The sequence below is a fragment of the Halichoerus grypus genome, chromosome 12 (assembly GCF_964656455.1).
Source record: "Halichoerus grypus chromosome 12, mHalGry1.hap1.1, whole genome shotgun sequence".
Classification (NCBI taxonomy): Eukaryota; Metazoa; Chordata; class Mammalia; order Carnivora; family Phocidae; genus Halichoerus; species Halichoerus grypus.
Genome location: NC_135723.1, coordinates 78,211,944 through 78,232,109, shown reverse-complemented (window position 1 = coordinate 78,232,109; position 20,166 = coordinate 78,211,944). Strand labels below are relative to the sequence as shown.

Below are 20,166 nucleotides of genomic sequence, written 5' to 3'. Positions count from 1 at the left end.
TGATGCATTTCATGTCTGCTGTGGTGAAGGATTCAGAGGAACAGTTTTTCTCTTGCCAGTCAGAGAAAAAAAAGTTTTAAAACATTCTACTGGTTAACATGAAAGAAGAATTTAAAATCTGATCTAGGAAAAGATAAATGTGAAGTCTAGACAGTGCATAAAACAAAAACCAGAGAGTACGTAAACAATGAGGGTACATAAATATGACCTAATGACACAAGATGAAGGAAAGATGTTTAAAAAAACACTTGAGATTTCACATAAAGTCAAAATTGACTACATGATGTTTTTAAGGGTCATTTAATGAAAAGATACAGGAAATGTGAACAATAAAAGGACAGCTTCAGAATATGGCAGTGCAAACGAAAGAATGACATGGTGGCACCAGTCAAAGTAGAATTCAAGGAAAATCAAACTAAAGAAAAAATGAGGTTGCTTTATTTATTTATTCATTCAACAAATATTCACTGAGCTCCTATTCTGTGCCAGGCACTGTGCTGGGGACAGAGTGAACAAACACACAGACCCTCCTGAGGCTTACTAATGAGGAGAGATAAAAAGAACATAATTTAGGAAAATATCTAAGTGATAAGCATAAGGAAGAAAATGAAGAGGAGGTAGAAGGCATCTGGTGGGGGGAGGTGGTCACAAGTTTACAATAAAGTGCCCAGTAGAGTCCTCCTTCAATACAAAGGTAACACTGAGTGAAAACCAAAGTGGGTAAGGAGGTGAAACATGAAGAGCTAGAGAAGGGCATTTCAAACGAGGGAACAGCAAAAACAGAGCCCAGAGGAGACTGCAGGGTGATGCAGGAGGAGTAAGGAGGCCAGTGAAGCTAGAACGAGAGTGTGGAGCAAGGGAGGCCATAAGAGAAGTAACAGGGGGCCAGGTCATTCACGACTTCATGAAAACTGTAGAGATTGGGACTTTCACTCTGAGTGAAACAGGAAATTGGGGAGTGACACGATTTGACTTAAATTTGAACAAAACCACCCTGGCTGATTTGTGAGGCAATGCAGGCGGACCAGTCGAGAGCTAGCAAAATAACCCTGGTATGAGATGATGGTTGGCAGCTTGGACAGATGGCAGTGGTGGCTGGAGAAAAGATAGTCCAAGAGACCCGCTGAAGTGTGCTGATAGACAGGAGGTAGGCTGTGAGAGAAGAGGAACAATCCAAAGGACACCAAGATTTTTGGCCTGAGCAACTAAAATGGGAAGTTGTCATTTGCTGAGATAAAGAAGACTGTGGAAGTTAGGAATTACGGTGGAGGAAGAGCAGGAGATTAGTTTTGGGCAGGTCGAGTTTGAGCGGTGGACAGTTGGCTATGTAACTGCAATTCAGGCAGAAGTTCTGGTCTAGTGGTACAAACTTGAGAATCACTCACATAGAGACTATAGGAAGAGATAGCAATGTGAGTAGTGTAGACAGAAAAGAGAAGTGTCCCAAGGAATGAGTCTCGGGGACTCCAACATGGAGAAGTTGGGAGATGAGAAGGAACCAGCAAAAGTGAAGGAGGTGGCCAGTCAGACAGCCAGGAAAACCAGGCAAGTGTGGTGTTCCGGAAGCCAAGAGGACAGAGCGTCGCCAGGAAGACAAAGTGAGAGCTGTCAAAGGTTGCTCGTAGATCAATAAAATGGGGACCAAGAATATTGACTACTGGATGTAGCAATGTAGACAGCCTGGTGAGATTGATGAGGACAGTTTTTTGAAGTGGTAGAAACAAATAAAACCTTAAAAAAAAAAGAAACACCCATTATTTTAGCCACATTTACTGATTAATATGTATTATCATATGTTAAGCTAATAATTTGAAAGAAAATACCAACACTTTATTTTATTTATTTATTTTTTTAAAGATTTTATTTATTTATTTGACAGAGAGAGAGACAGTGAGAGAGGGAACACAAGCAGGGGGAGTGTGAGAGGGAGAAGCAGGCTCCCCGCTGAGCAAGGAGCCCGATGTGGGGCTCGATCCCAGGACCCTGGGATCATGACCTGAGCCGAAGGCAGACGCTTAACGACTGAGCCACCCAGGTACCCAGAAAATACCAACACTTTAATTATGAATGGATTTAATGCAGAAAAAAGAAAAAAGAAAAAAGAATCCTGTTGGAAACATGTGAGCTTTAGCTGTAAGCATTCACACAGAGCCTTGTTTCAGGATGGGAAGAAGTCCTTCCAAAATCACTCACAGAACTCTGCTTTTGCCCAGAAGACAATTTCTTTTTTTTTTTCTAAGATTTTATTTATTCATTCGAGACACAGATACAGAGAGAGAGAGAGAGAGCAGGAGCAGGGAGAGAGGCAGAGGGAGAAGCAGGCTCCCCGCTGAGCCAGGAGCCAGACAAGGGGCTCGATCCCAGGACCCTGGGATCATGACCCAAGCCAAAGGCAGTTGCTTAACCATCTGAGCCACGCAGGCGTCCCTTCTTTTCTTTTTTTTTAAGATTTTAATTATTTTTGAGAGAGAGAGAGAGAGCGAGCATGAGTGGGGGTCGCAGGGAAAGGGAGAAGCAGACTCCCCACCGAGCTGGGAGCCTGACACAGGACTCGATCCCAGGATCCTGGGATCATGACCTGAGCCAAAGGCAGACGCTTAACTGACTGAGCCACCCAGGCGCCCCAGAAGACAATTTCTTACCAAAAACTTCCGGAGTCATAGTAAGCTTTTCCAAAAACATAGACTACACATAACTGGATGACTAATATTGCTTCCAAAGAACCATAACCCTAACGGCAGATTTTTTTTTGCCAGGCTTCTCATACTGAATGTTTAACCTCATTTTAAATAATGAAAATAATTAAAGTCTCCTTAAACAGCAGAATGAAAATATAGTATCCCTTAAAAATTAATGTTAAATCCACTCATTTCTTATCTGTGCTTATAATTTTAAAACTTCAATAATTTAATTCATTTCCTATATAATTGTATTTTAAAATCTGATTTTCCCAAAGAAAGTCCCACAAGAATCGTAATCATGGCTTACAGCTACTTGTCAGTTCTTCATCAGATCTCCCATTGCTGCCTCTAGCTGTTATACAATAAAATATTAGCTTTTTAAACTTCTCCTAGCCTGGTTAATTTCTAATAAGCATCACTATTTATTTCAACAAACACTCTCTTTCTTCAGTGTGTTCTAATCAAACATCTGAATATTATAATTATTTTCCTCAGATGTGATGTTTTTCTCTGAATTTGTATTTCTTAAATTATAATGATTACATCTTGTCCTGGAGATATTAAAACAAACATTTCAAAATAATTTCTTAAATCATCTATGATTCAATATTAGTACAATTTACACTAAGTTAAAATAATGACCATTTTTTTTTCAGTATACGTGATTATGTATTTCAGTGGATCTTTTGTCCTATTCTAACCAGGACAGGTTTTCCTGAATTGGGTTTCTTACCATTATTATCTGTAGAATTGGGAAGTTACAGAAGTCTATGCGAATAATTTTTATCTGCCTATCAGTCTCATAAATAATTTTTATGGCACAGAACACTAGCTTCTATAGCATTTCATGAAACCTTTGCCCCATTGTGACAGACTCTTGTTTTTATCAGTCTCTTTCTTCATAATCTCTTCACGTTTTGTATGTCTTATTGTGGACTCTCCAACTATGCTGTAAACAAGATCAGCAGTCCAAAGAGAAGATGTAGTTTTAGAACGTCCCTCTCCGTCCCCCAAGCAGGGCAGGGCATAACTCTGCTTTTCTCGCATTTTTTTAAAGCTTAAAGGTGTCAAGAATACTGGTCTCTTTTCCAAGGAAAGTAGCCTTAACTCTACAGATCTGCTGCTGCTCAAAAATGTTGACGCATTGGATCCACGATAAAATTCTAACAATAGAGCTATTGACAGCAACAGGTAACCAGTAGCTGTAAAATATACAGTGTTTTCTCCTAGCTTGAATCAAACAGGATCTCACATTATCTCAGATCTTGTTCTTGGTGAAAAAAAGAAGGATAAAAGGAACAGAGAGAAATGCTCTTGGCTGGCCCGGGCTGGAGTGTTGGAGGGATGAGGAGGTGTTAGCAAGAGGGATCCGGTATCTTTTTGTTTCATTAAAACCCGGGCTTGACAGGAAACATAGGGGAAACTTAGCCACAGAAATGGCGCATCCACTGTGCAGGCCAGCAAGTAGATTCTCCCACCACTGCTCAGAATAAAGAAACTTATAGTTCTCTTTCTCTCGTGTTTCTGGCCACAGTCATCTTTCTTCCCTTCTTCTGTATTCACTATTGTACTCGATTCCAATCACTTAATTTTCTTTCTTCAAAGTCTGAATGGCAAGAGGAAAAGCCCTTAGGAAGCTGTCCGTGATCATGTGCCAATTCAGTTCAAAATCTATATAGACTCTTGGACCTGTTAAAATGAGAATGTAATTTGATTGACCTACTTTTAGTTTACTTTTTTAAAATAAGAGGGATTGAGTGAATTTGAGGGTGAATTGAGTTCTAATTCCAAATGCTGGAAATGTGATCCCAAGTTTCTTCTGCTAAAGAGGGTGCTGAATGAGTTGAGGTGGTGGCAACACTTCACATTTGACAGGATAGATCCTCTTGGATTTCCTGTTTTTGAAAAGTGACTGTGTTGGAAGGCATTGAATTTACTGATTTATGCTGTATTTACTGAGCACCTACTACATGGAACAGGGGTCTTTAGAGCCCAGTGCATGTCTCTTTCAAGACCAGACTCCTTCAGGGAAGAGAGCTATGGAAACAAATGACATACAATGTGAGTGATGTTTCCTCTTTTCTGGCAAGGAACAGTGATGCCTTAGAGAAGATTTCACAGCAGAGGTGAAAGATAACTGGGAATGCAAGGGACCTCAACCCACCAAAGAAAAAGGAAAAGCTTGAGCCAAAATGAAGGAGCATAAGTGTGGAGGTTCAAGTCAAGCTGGACAGGTGGCCTGAGTTCAGGTTTTGAAGGACCTTGCATATCCTGGTAAAAAAATCACCTGACAGCAAGGGTGACAGGAACCTACATGTCCTAATGATGAGTAGAAACAACACAAAATCCCATCCATTATTTTCTTAATGGCTTCCATGGATGGAGATCCTCATTCCTCTATTGTGTTTCATTACTTAAGTCAGTTGTTGAAGAATTTCTTTCTGACAATTACTGGAACACACCATATAAGAGGAAAGTCCTTCTCCTAAGATGCAAGTTCCTAAACACATTCCAACATCCAATGCTATGAGTTTGCAAAAGGCCTTTTTTTTCTTTAGAGTTCTTTTTTTTTAAACATTTTTAAAATTTAAATTAAATTAATTAACATATAATGTATTATTGGTTTCAGAGGTACAGGTCCGTGATTCATCAGTCTTATATAATACCCAGTGCTCATTACATCACGTGCTCTCCCCAATGTCAATCACCTAGTTACCCCATCCCTCTATCCCCTCACCTCCAGCAAACCTCAGTTTGGCAAAATGCCTTTTTAACATTGGCCTGAGGTGAGCAATAATTTATGTCAAACAAGTAATGACTATAGTGTGTTTATTGAACTGTATACATTTTGGCAAGAGAACAGGCTGGTGAGGATTTCCTAGGTTAACAGAGAAGTGTCTGTGTTATTTTCCTGGCTCTGTGCATGTGTGTGGGTGATATTTAATAAAGTGAAACTTTCCAACTGTGTTCTGATCAACTGATATGTGTGTATAGGGTTCACAGGTGACTAAGCAAGAACATATATAATATGCAAAACTTTTCATACTTTATTACTGAATACCATAGACGAATCTGGAGAGGGTTAAACAGTGGGACCTTAAACTCCAGTCTAAAAACCCTAACTGGGATTATATGTGAACATATTTTCTCACCGAAATTGCACAGACTGGCATATTGGATTGTAAGCAGAATGCAATAAGCAAGCATAATTACTTCCACACAAGAAAGTCTATATCAATCTTTTCTTGATGACCTACTTTCAGTGAGTTTTCTCCAGTAATGCAGTCACCCAAACAAATCTCCAGCAGACTGTGTACTCCAGTCTCAAAGCCTCACATTGAAAAAAAACCCAGCACTCCCCATGTATCTCTAAGGGAAAACTCGGTGTATAGAGGTACATTTTCTCTGCCAGCATTCAGAGAAGACCCAACCTGTCTCACTGGAAAAGGGTTTAAATGCCATTATCATTAGTGGAAAGATTATCAGGCTACAGAATTTTGAATCTTCACTTGCTTGAATGCCACTGAGTCTAATACAACTTAATCTCTCATCGTGTTTGTAAAAACTAAGAGTTGTTTTATTTTTTCAAGTTGACAGATGCTGTAAGACTCTAATTAAAAAATGTGAAGGGTGGGTGGGGGAGGGAGAAGGGAAGGAGAGAGAGAGAGAAGCTGCAGCCTTGGAAAGCTCCTGCCAGACAGGGAACTGGAATACTTTCTTTTTTGGGGAGTGGGGGAGGGTAGAGGGGTTAGTATATAAATTTGAATAAATTACTGAGGAAAAAAGAAGCATCTTGTGTTTTGTTGATTTCTTCTGCCAAGAATACTAAATAGCTAAAATGCAATGCAATGTTGGGAAGAAAATAAATTGGGATCACAGGCAAGAAAGAAGCCTGATGAGACGGATCATGCCATCTCTCTGGTGGGATGGATGGTGCCCGGATTGTGCCGTATCTTAAAGGATTTCAAGGCAACATGTGCTAGTCATTCTTAGCTAATTAAAAGTGATTTCATTTCATCCTTTGTGCTTCTTTCAGGGAATCCATTTTGCAGACAGCACTGACATCTATGTCCAAAATTCTTGCCCCATTTTGATAGACTTTTAGCCAAGGATCATATGCATGTCAAGTCATTCTTTGAAATTTTAGCACCAAAAATTTACCTTTGTCACAAATAGCAGCTGCCACCACCAAAAATTAAGCCTCAATTTGGGACAGAATTCACTGTGGAAATTAGGGGACATTTTCGTAGCAGTAGGTGCTGAACAGAACATACAAGAGGCGTGTTTTAACCTGCACATTTCCCTTCTACGTGTTGCCACTTACACTATTATTTTGAATGTGGTAGTGTAGGATACTGAGGAGAATTAAAAGCATTTCAGGGGCGCCTGGGTGGCTCAGTTGGTTAAGCGACTGCCTTCGGCTCAGGTCATGATCCTGGAGTCCCGGGATCGAGTCCCGCATCGGGCTCCCTGCTCGGCAGGGAGTCTGCTTCTCCCTCTGACCCTCCTCCCTCTCATGCTCTCTGTCTCTCATTCTCTCTCTCTCAAATAAATAAATAAAATCTTTAAAAAAAATAATAAAAGCATTTCAGATTAGAGCTGCAAAATCCAACCAATTTCGGGATTCAAGTTTCTCTTTGAGTGAATAATCTAAAACAAGTAATATAGACGTATCTTTTTGTTTTCGTACAGAACAACAAAAAGGAGGGGTGTGGGAGAAAACACAAAAGAGGCTTAAATTATTGAACGAAACAGTAAACGTTCCATGTTCAAAAGGAGGAAGTGATGCTCATTGGCTCACAGAGACATTTTAAAAATGAATTTACATCTTTGTCTCCCCTTTTAATGACTTTCCACAGACTTAAAATCTGATTCATACAATCTAACATTTACTTCATTATTCTCAATTCTGTCGTGCTCCCACCAGCGTTCATTTTATATCTGTAACCAGATTAACTCCTCAAAGAGAAAAAACTACTCAAGTCGAAGCACAGTTTTAAGCACACAGTGGCTGTTCAATGAAGATCTGGTGAAACAAGTTTCAATGATCTCACCTAGACTGAACTTCCTTGGAGAGGGACAGCGCTGAGTTCAGCTCACCGAAGAAGCAGACCTTCCACCTCTCCTTTCTTTATGTTGGAGGCAGGAAAAAGTCAGGTCGAAAATATCCAGGACAATTCCCACCATTAAGATTAATAATTTTCCCAAAGGATTTAATCTTTTAATGCTCAAAATAAAGCATAAAAGCACTGAGAAGCAGAAAAACATTCATATATATCCTTATTTATTGTGTGTGTATATATATATGCATATAGATACAATATATAATATATGCATACGTACATGTAAATACATAAAAATACTCATATAAATATATATTATATATATGCATATCACACATCATTTACTCACTCTGAAAGCCACCAAAAGAAACTTTACCTTAACCAAATATTACTCATTAAGAATCTATTTAGCTGTATTTCTTAAATACAGAAATCTTGCATCCAACTTCCGTATAGCATAATATAGATATATTTCTTCATACAAGTTAATATACCAACATTTTTATTCTTGACAGCTGCCACTTTATCCCTTTTATAAATTTAACGATTTGGTAATTTATCACTTCACGTAGAATTGTTAAAATCAATTTTAAGAATTCTGGGAAGCCTATTATATGGATTATTTTTATTGCACTGTTTTGATGTAAAACACAAGTTGCAGGAAATTCATGAACATATTAGTTTATGCAATATGAATATGATACCTTCACGCTACCTGAAATTGTGAATATTAAGAAAGCCTACTTATTGGCAGACGGCTGACTGAAATGTCTCAGTAGGACCTGCTGCTCATTTTTAAGAGCACAAATATAAGAATTTTAGAGGTGAAGTAAATAGTTTTGATGACTTGATGAAATTAGGCGGGCACTATGAATATACTCAAATTCCTCCATCCTTAGGGGAAAAAAAAAAAGATGTTTTTTTTGTTGTTGTTAAGTTGTTACTATGACCTCTACTAAAATAGATAAAAACAGATCATTGTAAGTGGCACTATTTCTTCTTATGAATTCTCAAGGCCCTGAGTTAATCAGTTCAGAGGAAATGTTTAGTTTCAACTCCTACATCTTATGGTAACAAATTTGGAGTTCTACCATTCAGTAAATGAGCAATCTTCAAGCTACCTGCCTCTATTTCTCTCTCTTTTCTTCCCTTCCAATTATCAACTTCTGTAGAACTATTATGTATTTGCTGCCTCTACTTTTCCTTCCTGGATTATTTCTTTGACCCTACGTGGTCCCTGCTACATCTTCACCTTTCCAGGGAAGACACTCCCTTGAAGACTTCCAATGACCCACTCTCCAGAGTGGCACCAACTCCCAGCAATTACACCAACTGCACTTATATCAAATGAGGTCATGTATTTGAAAGTACCTATTAACAATTAAAGTATTATATACAGAGAATGGTATTATTACCCCTCCAAATGATCCATCACATTTCCCCTTTGACTGTTATACTGTAACAGCCTTTTAATTGAGCTTCCTGAGTCCCAGTCTCACTCTGCTCCAAGCCATCCTATCTTGATACTTCAGTTATCTTCCTAAAATAAAGAGACCTACTCAAGTCATCCCATGACTCAAAACCCTTCGTTTCCCACTATATACTGGATAAATTCCAAACTCCAAACCTTTCAATTAGCCATGGGTAATCCTACCTACCATTTGATACTTTTCCACTAGTACACACCTCTCCCAATTTTTTTCCTCCCTCTAAACAGCACATTCATCCCCAGTCCATGCTTCTGCATATACCACCATCCTTTTTGCCACTAATGCCCTTTCACCCCTTCCACCCTACTAATAATGCCCTACCCAGCCACCCTGCAGAGTCTACATCCAATCCCACCTCCTCCTAGAAACCTTCCCAGAGGTGAATTTAGCCTACACTCCCACACAGCTCACACTTTCAGGTTCCACAGCCTCTGCCATGTAGGACAGCTACTTATGTATGGATTTTTCTCTTTTGCAAAAGCTTAGGAGACCCCTGGAGGCATATTCTCCCTAGCGGAAATATTTATTACAAGGAAGGTGCTCAATAAAGATTCAGTGAATTGATTTGTGCTTATGTCTTCACCATTCATGATTATGAATATTAAAGTAGTTGTTTGGACCATGTGAAAAAGGTCTTTGCTAACTTTTAAATAGAGCTATTAGTGCTTTTCAAATACAGTAAAAACAAAATACCTAGACCTGATAAATAATGCACATATAATTTGAACATGCACATGCAACATGAAGTGCTGAAATGAAAAAATGCAGCTAAATCTTGTGTCTACTACATAACCGAAAATAACTCTGATTCTAAGACATTATACATGGAGAAAGAAAATAAACAAGATGAGGGAACAACAAGAATATGCATCATTGACGAAACAAAATCTATCATGTGCCCATGTCCTGATAAACGCAACTGTCTCCCATCTCAGAGGCTGGTTCAGTTATTGCCCACCTGCTGAGAGACTCACATCTTTGGACCAACTCCAAGAACGTCAGGCCTCTTGAAGTTTCTCTGGCCTGCAAAGACTACGAGGTCAACCACTATAGTCCATACTCCTCCTTCTAAGGTTACCCTGAAACTGAAACTGCCTTACAAAGAGGAGAAGGGGATGGGAAGTGTTCCAGGGCCTTTGTCCTGTGGCACTAGCTCTGCTTTAGGACAGCATGAAACTTGCCAATATCTCAACCTTAAGACAAATGAACTAAGATTAGAAGTATCATGAGGTTGACCTAGAATGGTGGGTTTTCAAACTGTGGCTGTACTCTGTAATCACCTGGGAAGTTTTAAAAAATATATTCATGTCTGGGCTCTGCACCCACGCATATACTTGATCCCGGGTCGGGCCCGGACATCAGTATGTTTTAAAAGTTTCCCAGGTATAGAGTCAACCTGGTCTGCTAGGACAAAATACCGTAGGCTGAGTGGCTTAAACAATGTTTAGTTTTCACAGTTGTAGAGCAGAGGAGTCCAAGACCAAGGGGCTAGCTGGAGAGAGCTCTCTTCCTGGCTTACGGATGGCTGCCTTCTCACTCTGTCCTCACGTGATACAAAGAAAGCTCTGGTCTCTCTTTCTCTTCTTATAAGGAAACGAATTCTACCATGGGGACCCCACTCTCATGACCTCATCTAAACCTAATTACTTCTCACAGGCCCCACCTCCAAACACCATACACACTGGGTGGTAGGACTTCAAAACAGGAGTGTTGGGGGAACACGAACGTTCAGCTCATGACACCAGATAATTCCAAAGTGCAGCCAGGATTGCGACCACTGACCTAGATAGTGGTTATCAATCTTTACTTTTGCATTGAAACAAACACGATGACCATATCGCATATGCAGTATGTTCCTCTGGGCAGACCAAGAGTCTGTACAAGTCTGTGTGTCAGGCGAATGCCACTTTTATAGATCTCATTCCAGAAATGCCAGAGGGTGAAAATGTCCCTACAGAAATCACTTTTAATTTTCTGATGACAATGTGATTGAAAACCATGAGAAAATCTAGAAAGTTCTTTATATCTGGCCAGTATTTTGTTACTCTAAGCACACAATCAGGACTCTGGTGGTAATCATGATCTCTGCTAAAAAAGATCATTTTATTTAATTTTCTTTTAGAGATTTATTTATTTATTTGTCAGAGAGAGAGAGAAAGAGAGAGAGCACAAGCAGGGGGAGTGGCAGGCAGAGGGAGAAGCAGGCTCCCCACTGAGCAGGGAGCCTGATGTGGGATTCGAGCCCAGGACCCTGGGATCATGACCTGAGCCGAAGGCAGATGCTTAACTGACTGAGCCACCCAGGAGTCCCAAAAAAGGTCATTTTAAAACAGCAACATTTTCTTTTATTCCTACTCATGGAACTGAGTAGATCACTTCAGAGGAAAGGTCTAGTATCAGGCCCCATCTTGAGTTAAATATATTAGAGCTTTAGATTTCAAGAAATAAGAGGTCCAGTCAGTGATGGTGAAAGAACAGAAAAATTATGGAGTAAATGTTAATAGGGAAGGCAGAGAAAGAGAAGGACAGAATAATTCTCCAAGAGTTGAAAGCTACCTGTAGTCATTGTTATCAATATTTTAATAGAAAATCCTTCTTTATTGCTAATTAATAAATTATTCTTTCCAAATATATGAAGACTATATTTCCAAGGACACTTGTAAAAAATTTATCTTTTGTCAATAGGTACATAAATTGACACATGCTTACTGAATGAGACCAGAAGGTTCACATCAACGAGGACCCTGAATAATTTTATTTACTTTAATATCTGTGTGCAAATATCAGAAGTAAAAAAACCCAAAAAACCCAAAACAACCTGCCCATTTTAACATACTAGAATTTCTAGGAAGAAAGAAATGTTAAGCCCTACTTTAAAAACTGTATTAACTACACAGGTGCCCAGCTGGCTCAGTCAGACAGACATGCGACTCTTGATCTCAGGGTCATGAGTTCAAACCACATGCTGGGTGTAGAGATTATTTCAATCAATACATAAAAACTAAAAAAAAAGATATGTTAACTACAAAACTCCCCAAATTATATTAACACAGTAAAAATATTTTTCAATAATGGTATCAAATAGTATCAGTTTCCTCTTTATGAAACTCTTCATCAAGATGTTGAGCAATGTTGAGTTTGTTTTTTGTTTTTTGTTTTTTCTTAGATTCATGCTTAAAGGAAGTGAAGGTGGAAAGGAAAAGCCACACATAGACACACACACACCCCCAAAAAGAAAGGAAGGATGGTGAATGAGAGAAAATAAAGCAAATATCCCAATAGAAGAGAAAGTTTTTTTCTGCTTTTAACTCCTGTGAGGATTTCTAACTCATCCCATTATCTGTTCCCATTTGCATTCAACTCAATTCAAATATTTGTCGAAAATCTATGTGCAGGGCTAAGCTAGGCGCAGTACATCATCTCCGTGATTAATGATAAAACTACAGACAAATTCGAAAAGCACGCATATCCGCATAATATAACTGCACTTCTGTCATTTATCCAGTTTCCAAAACTGCCTTGGGCAGTTGACTGATTGGAAATACAGTCTTCGTGGATTCAAGATACTTCGTTTCTGGTTACTGACCACCCATTATCCCCATTACCTTCTCCTCCCTGACAGGTGAACATGTGTGCACACACACACTCACAGAGGCACACATACACACTGACTTGATGCCCTGCCCCCTGGGACATATCCAGGCGTCACTGATACCAAGACATCTATAATTAAATGTCAAAATTGCTCCTGCCACTACACGTGCAGTATTAATCATGGGGACTTTATTTTCCATGCAGATAGTTACTGGATCTATGTGATGCTCATATGCATTCGTGGCAGAATCAAAGAAAGTGAAGTCCTGGTGCCAGAAGTAGCATTAAAAATGGATGGGTCCAGGTGAATGCTGACCTAACACAAAGATTGGGATAAGAATCAAAAGCAGGAAAGGCCAGAGGAAACTGGCTGATCCTAACAGCAAAAAGGTACTGCTAAGAAGCTTCACAGTACCCTCTCTCTATGACCTTGTGCATTAAAGATTTATTAAGCACTGACTGTAGGTACTAAAGCCAAGAATGTTGAGTCCAAAGATGAATGAAATAAAGTCTTTGCCCTCATGGAGCTAGTCTAGTGGGGGAGACAGACAGATCCTACAAAAATAATATAGTGAATGCTAGAACAAATTATGGAACATGAGCTGTGAGGACAGAATCCTCACTCCCGAACTAGAAGCCCTCTCCCAGTCAGCTTGAGTCCATAAAGGCCACCAAGTGGCCATTAAATTTTCTTCCTCTATTGCTGCTCTCTACCCCAGGCCACCAGAACGTCTCTGTGGTTTTTATACGGCGGACACAATACAAGACAAAAATAACTCAACACTTCAAATAATTTTAATGACTTTAGAAGCGTTTTTAGTTGTTGACAACTTCTCATCAGTACTAACACTCAACATTTTATCCACTTTTTTTTGATTCTAAAACAGCTATTCAATAGACTCTCTGCAGTGATAGAAATGTCCTCTACCTGCATTGTCCCATGCAGTGGCCACCAGCCACTTGAAATGTGGCCAGTGTGAATGAGGAACTGAATTAATTTACTTTAATAAACTTAAAATTGAACTGTCACATATGCCTAGTGGCTATGGTATTAGAAATCATAGTTCTAAAATATAAGTATTTTAGGATTGCGCAATATGATCAAATAATTTTCCCTTTAATGCCTATACAGTATGTTATACATGTCTCTGAAGAATTACAAACATGGATAAGAACTGATTTCCTTTTGTAACCTGAAATTGCTGCTAGGGATCACTACCAATAAAACATTAAAAGCTAAAAGCACAATCTAAACATGCCTATGTCTTGTTTAAATTGACTTTGACTTCTACCGCTGGCTTTCTTGATGAAGTGAGAAACATTCTAAAATATTTGAAAGTTAAGATATTTACCACATTAAGAGATATTTCAAAAAGACTGTTATTCTCAACTAGGTCTAAATGTAGAAAGTATCTTAAAAGTGAGATTTAAAGAGGGTTTTCACTGTGGGGATTGAATCAAATCAGGACTGGAGGCATCAGGAATGTTAGGACTTTATGTTTATGCACTGCTTAATAATTACCGCCTAGCCGATGTCAGGCATTCAGTAAACACGTAACAAGAGTAGTTAAAATAGTATGGACAGGAATGTGCTATATCCGGATCAAGGTGGTTAAGTGACCACACACATTTGTCAAAACTTTCAAAACGGTACACTTTCTAGGGTAAATTATGCCTTAGTTTTGTTTATTTGTTTTTTAAAGGGGAAAAAAAGTAGTAAGGGAGCACATGAGGAAAATCATGAATGGAGATCTGCAAGAAAGCCCATGGGAATGGGAAATGCAGCATCACATCTCTTAGGAAGCAAGCTAGTAAATTCCAAACAGGAAACTGGTCTCCTAGGAAAGAAAAGAGAAAAAGGCTCAGGCTCGAGAGTCAGAAGGAATGTATAGGCTAACACAGGCTGTGTGAAATTAGGTAAGTCATTTGGCTTTTCTGTGTTTCACTTTCCTCAGCTATAAAATGTGTAAAATGAAAACACCTACCTCCAACAGTTTGGGGGAGAATGAAATGAGAAAAATGTACATAAAATATTCAGTACCTGGCAAACACTGAGTAGATGGTAAATGGAAATAAAACACAAGCTCATCTTCTTAATCAAGCCCTTCTTTGGAGATCCTCTGGTTTTGAATGATGGGGTTCCATTTCCATACTATAGTCTGAACGGTTGGCAAATGGTGGTCAAGCGCAGCTACCAGGTTAGACGGAACTCAAAGCTCGTTGGAGTAAGGGGAATGGGGAAATGCTGCTCATGTTTCCAGAAAAACCTGAATTTTTGCTAGAAGCAAAATTCCCACAACATAAAATTTTAAGCAAGTTCCCAAATATCTAGTGCAGACATAAGAGCATAAATGAATTCATCAATGAAATGATTTATCCTGGCAAACTTCCCTGAGTGAAAGCAAGTACAGTCTCCATAAAAAGGAGAGAGAGATGAAATAAAGAAAACTGCTACTCTGCAAATCAAAAGTAATTAATTTTCTGAATGGAGACTAGTTATTATTTGGGGAGAAAAAGCATGAATATTTTCTATTCCTGGTTACGATTTGTTTTCAGAGAATAAATAGACCAAGCTGAGAGTCACAACATTTTGGATTCTACTGCTTCCATACTCAGGATAAATTAGGCAATTCATTCTTGCAAAGGAATTGGGTATAATTTGTAGTTAATGTGTTCCTTAAAGCCGTAAGATATGACCTAAAAGTTCAGAATCTGATTCATTACGTATTTCACAATAATGTTCAAACTCTTGAATTTAGTGTACCTTGCAAAGCTGTAACTCACTTCATTCAAAGATCCTGAATTCTCATTAGTTGAGAGAAACTGTTCCTTAGAAGCTCTTAAAACACCTACTTCTCCTCTATGACTAATAATTAAGCCTCCTTACAGGAAAGCCACTGCAGTTTGTCCTATTACCTGTTCAATGGGTCAAGAATAAATAATGACAGAGTTGTGATGCCATTATAGTAGTTCTCCACCTAATAGAAAACCTCTTAATTATTCTAGAGAAGGTCCAGATTCACCTAGGGAATTATCCTGGAGTCATCTTCAATTTCTGCCTCTCTGATTAAGCATCTCCTTCAGCTGAATAACATTCAATGTTGTCTAACTCATGTAATTTTTAAAAATATTATTAAGTTGGGAATCAGAAATCAAGTCCACTGTAAAAACTTGTTCATAATCCAGAAACTATGCTAACATTTAAATGTCAAACTAGCTAGTAGTTGTCAAAGTATGGACTTGGACCAACGACATCACCATATCCTAGGAATTTGTTAGAAATTGAGATTCTCAGGCCCCCACCCCCAGACCTACTGAATCAGAAGCTGTTTGGAGTGGGCTCCTAAATCCGTGTTTTAATAAGTTCTCCTGGTGATTCTGATGCTTACTTAAGTGTGAGAACCATGATCTAGCTAGTTCTGGCAAAGAGTGTTGAGGCCACAGGCCAATCTTGATAGAATTACCTAAATAGATGAACCCACAAATATATTTAATCCCCACCCACAAAAAACCCCCAAGTTTGTTCCTCTTTAGTCTTCAGTTTCCCCAGTATTAATTTGGAAAGAAAGGATTTGTTTCAGTACAAATAATTTAATGATCCTATTTTTCTGTTTGGAGAGTTATTTGAAAGAAACAATTGGTCTACATGTCCAGTTCAAAACATCAGGACATTTTAGGGATGCCTGGGTGGCTCAGTCGGTTAAGCCTCTGCCTCCGGCTCAGGTCATGATCCCAGGGTCCTGGGATCCAGTCCCACATGCGCTCCTTGCTCAGCGGGGAGCCTGCTTCACCCTCTGCCTGCCCCTCCCCTGCTTGCGCGCGCTCTCTCGCGCTCTCTCTCTCTGACAAATAAATAAAATCTTTTAAAAAAAAATCAGGGCATTTTAAACAGAAAGTGGTAAAGTCCTTAGTTGCTAACTCATTCTTAATTGTTAACAATGAACACCTTAGTGAATGTTACAACTTGTTCCAGGATAATAGTAAGAATGGCAGCCTCACATTCATTCAAACTGTATTGGAGCGGTCATCCTACACAGCACCTCTCAGTTGATAGACTTTCCTGAGCATTTATTACCTGTGCCAGGCCACATCATTGGCTCCAAGGACAGTGAAGATGAGCAATAAATATATCTACAAATACTACAGTAGTTGTTGAGGGAAAAATAATTGAAATGGAGGCTGCATATTTTATTTGTAGATAATATGCTTCAGTGTTTCAAAACATATTACCCTGAAATCAAGATATTCATCTGATTTGAGGTTGACAAGGCCCATAGGTCAACATGTGGGCAACAATGTAAGAGGTCAACTTTGTTAAAATGGAAAGGGACACAAGAGTTGTCACCTGTCACACACACACACACACACACACACACACACACACACACACACACAGCACATTTTGAGTTCTAATACAGGCTTACATTCAATATCATTACATAAACTTATAATACTCTTAAACAATTAATTTAATTCTTTACAGTTAAATTTTTTAAATTTTTTATTGTTATGTTAATCACCATACATTACATCATTAGTTTTTGATGTAGTGTTCCATGATTCATTGTTTGTGCATAACACCCAGTGCTCCATGCAGAATGTACCCTCTTTAATACCCATCACCAGGCTAACCCATCCTCCCACCCCCTCCCCTCTAGAACCCTCAGTTTGTTTTTCAGAGTCTATTGTCTCTCATGGTTCGTCTCCCCCTCTGATTCTTTACAGTTAAATTTTACATCATCAAAGCATTAAAGAAAACATCCAATAAATCAAAATCTGTATAACCAAAAATAATAGGTTATAAATAATGCTTTATAGAGATAAGCCTTTGCAAACCAGGGAATACTGGAATGGAATATCATTCAGCCACAAAAAGGAACGAAGTACTGATACAGGTTACAACACGGATGAATTCTGAAAACATTATGCTAAGTGAACGAAGTCAGATACCAAAGGCCATATATTGTATGATTCTATTTCTATAAAAATGCTCAATAGGCCAATCTACAAAAAGAGAAAGTAGCTTAGCGATTGCCAGGGCTAGGGTCAGAGAGAATAAGGGATGACTGTTACTAGTTTTTTTTGCGGGTGATTAAAATGCTCTGTAATTAGATAGTGGGTGATGGTTGTACAACTTTGTCAGTATATTAAAACCCACTGAATTGTACACTTGAAAAAGATGAACTGTGTGCTATGCAAATTATAACTCAATTTTTAAAAATTCACAATATATTCAAAGCACTGGTTTTGATGGCATACAAAGCAATATTCTCTGGTTTATCTCTGTACTACAGTGAGATTTATATTTTATTTACTTATTTTTTAAAGATTTTATTTATTTGACAGAGCGAGACACAGCAGGAGAGGGAACACAAGCAGGGGGAGTGGGAGAGGGAGAAGCAGGTTTCCTGCCCGAGCAGGGAGCCCAATATGGGGCTCGATCCCTCCTAGGACCCTGGGACCATGACCTGAACCGAAGGCAGATGCTTAACGAGGGAACCACCCAGGCACCCCATACAATGAGATTTATTTTAAATAATAATCTAAGTACCAAAAGGATCTGGCTTTCTTGTTAAAGCAGATCTGTAATAGAAATGCAAATTCAACAGGTGTGTATTTGATGAGCACAGCACTTTCAAAAAATTTCTTCCCCACCCCCCCCTCCAGATTCAACTCTGTGGTTTTAGAGAAAACCAGGACCAGATTCTCCTGCTAGTCTTAAATGTCAACCTTGTGTATCACATCACCCCCAGAGTATTTTTGTAAAGCTTTCAGAATTTAAATTATGTCCATTATCTGGGGGGCTGTTGGCAATTATCACCATATTTGAAATGTAACTCTCATTAGTTAGAACAAGAAATGATTTCTCCTTGTAAAGGTTACTGTGCCAAGAGCAGCACCATCTATATTGAATAAAAATGTAGGTTAATATCTACAATGAATAATCTAAAATTTAAAAAAATTGGGATCCTCGAACTGAAAAGAGTAAAATATGTGTATTCACAAGTTGAGGTACATCTTCTAACTTTCAGGTTAATACCTCCAAACCTATTATAGTCCATCGTAATAGAAAATCTTCATGAAGGAAAAAAGATTTTTTTTAAATAAAACATAAAAATCCAATATTACAATTCTTCTGGAAAATGACTGGAACACTGGAATCTGTATCCCAGGTAAATAATTCTAACTGGCTGTTTCAAAGTGCAATTTCAGTAGTGAATGTGAAACCTGGAAAGTGGTGGATGAAAGATGATCCATGAATAAATACATCAACCTGCAGCTTTCCTGTGACTTTGGCAGCAGTTGGCAGAACGTTGATAGAAATTTTGATTGAAACTTTTTTTTTTTTTTTAACGCAACTGCCCAGACTTGAATGTGACTAAATTAAAAGTACTGGAAAACACTGAAAAGTCAGGTTGGTGCTTGTTCCTGTTACTACCTTTTGGGAGTGTGTGCGTGTGTGTGTGTGTGTGTGTGTAACTCGCATCGGGCACGTGTATTTTTCATTCAAGCCCATAATGAATCTAAAAGCAAAAACACTAATACGTAGCCCCGCACCTTGGTTGTATTTCTCTTCTTATGTGTACCTAAAAGGCTCTTTTCACACTTTGCAAAACAGGAGACACAAGAGCTGTGTGGACAGCAACCGAGAATGGCAAGCCTCTCCCTTCTGGCCGAGCTCCCCGCGGGCGGATGGAAGGTGGTGGAGGTGCGAGGTGGGCAGGGGGTGCATTCTCCCACGCCGCTGACACCCATCGCGGCGTCGCCAACCTCGTGGGATCCCCAGTCCACCATGCCTTTTCCCTCCTTGCTAGATGGCGGCGGCGGGAGCAAGTACCTAATGCTCTCAAATCCCCCCACCGTGTCCCAAACGATCCCGGAGATGAAACCCCACTGAGGTCTGATCACTCACCCAGGCGGCAAACACAGAGGAGCTGGATACAAGCGAGGAAGCGCTTTAGGATTAGCATTTCCAGACGGTCCGGGGATCCCCCGCCACGCGGCTGCTCAGCTTCTTGGGGTGGACAGGGAGGGGGCGCGAAGGAAATGTTTTTTCCTCCAGTGTATAGATTGGTGTGAGATTGTGTGTGTGTGCGTGTGTGAGTGTGTCTGAAAAAGAGAGAGAGCGAGCGAGAGAGCGCCAGCAGAGAGACTGAGAGGGAGACGGGAATAATCGGAAGCAGGACGCGCGGTGGTCGCGGGAACCGGGAGCCGCTAGCCGAGGCGCATGCCGGCGGGCGCGCGGGAGTCGGTCTCCTCTGCCGGCTGCGGCCGAGGTCTGACCGCTCGGAGCGCAGCGGTGCCTGTGCGCCGGGGGCGCGCTCCGGCCCGGGTGTG

The 20,166-nt window shown here is 39.6% G+C and overlaps 1 protein-coding gene across 4 annotated transcripts in view; it reads right to left on the bottom strand.

The window, feature by feature from the left end:
* Window positions 1-20,166, bottom strand: part of PTPRZ1 (protein tyrosine phosphatase receptor type Z1) — a 166,167-nt gene extending 146,001 nt beyond the window's left edge. For 2 of the 4 annotated variants that reach the window (XM_036122344.2, XM_036122345.2), the window contains exon 1: window positions 19,742-20,166. In XM_036122344.2, the coding sequence (XP_035978237.1) occupies window positions 19,742-19,799 (58 nt within the window). In that variant the 5' untranslated portion in view covers window positions 19,800-20,166. The remainder of the gene's footprint in view (window positions 1-19,741) is intronic. The other 2 variants (XM_036122348.2, XM_036122347.2) reach the window with 2 other exon arrangements.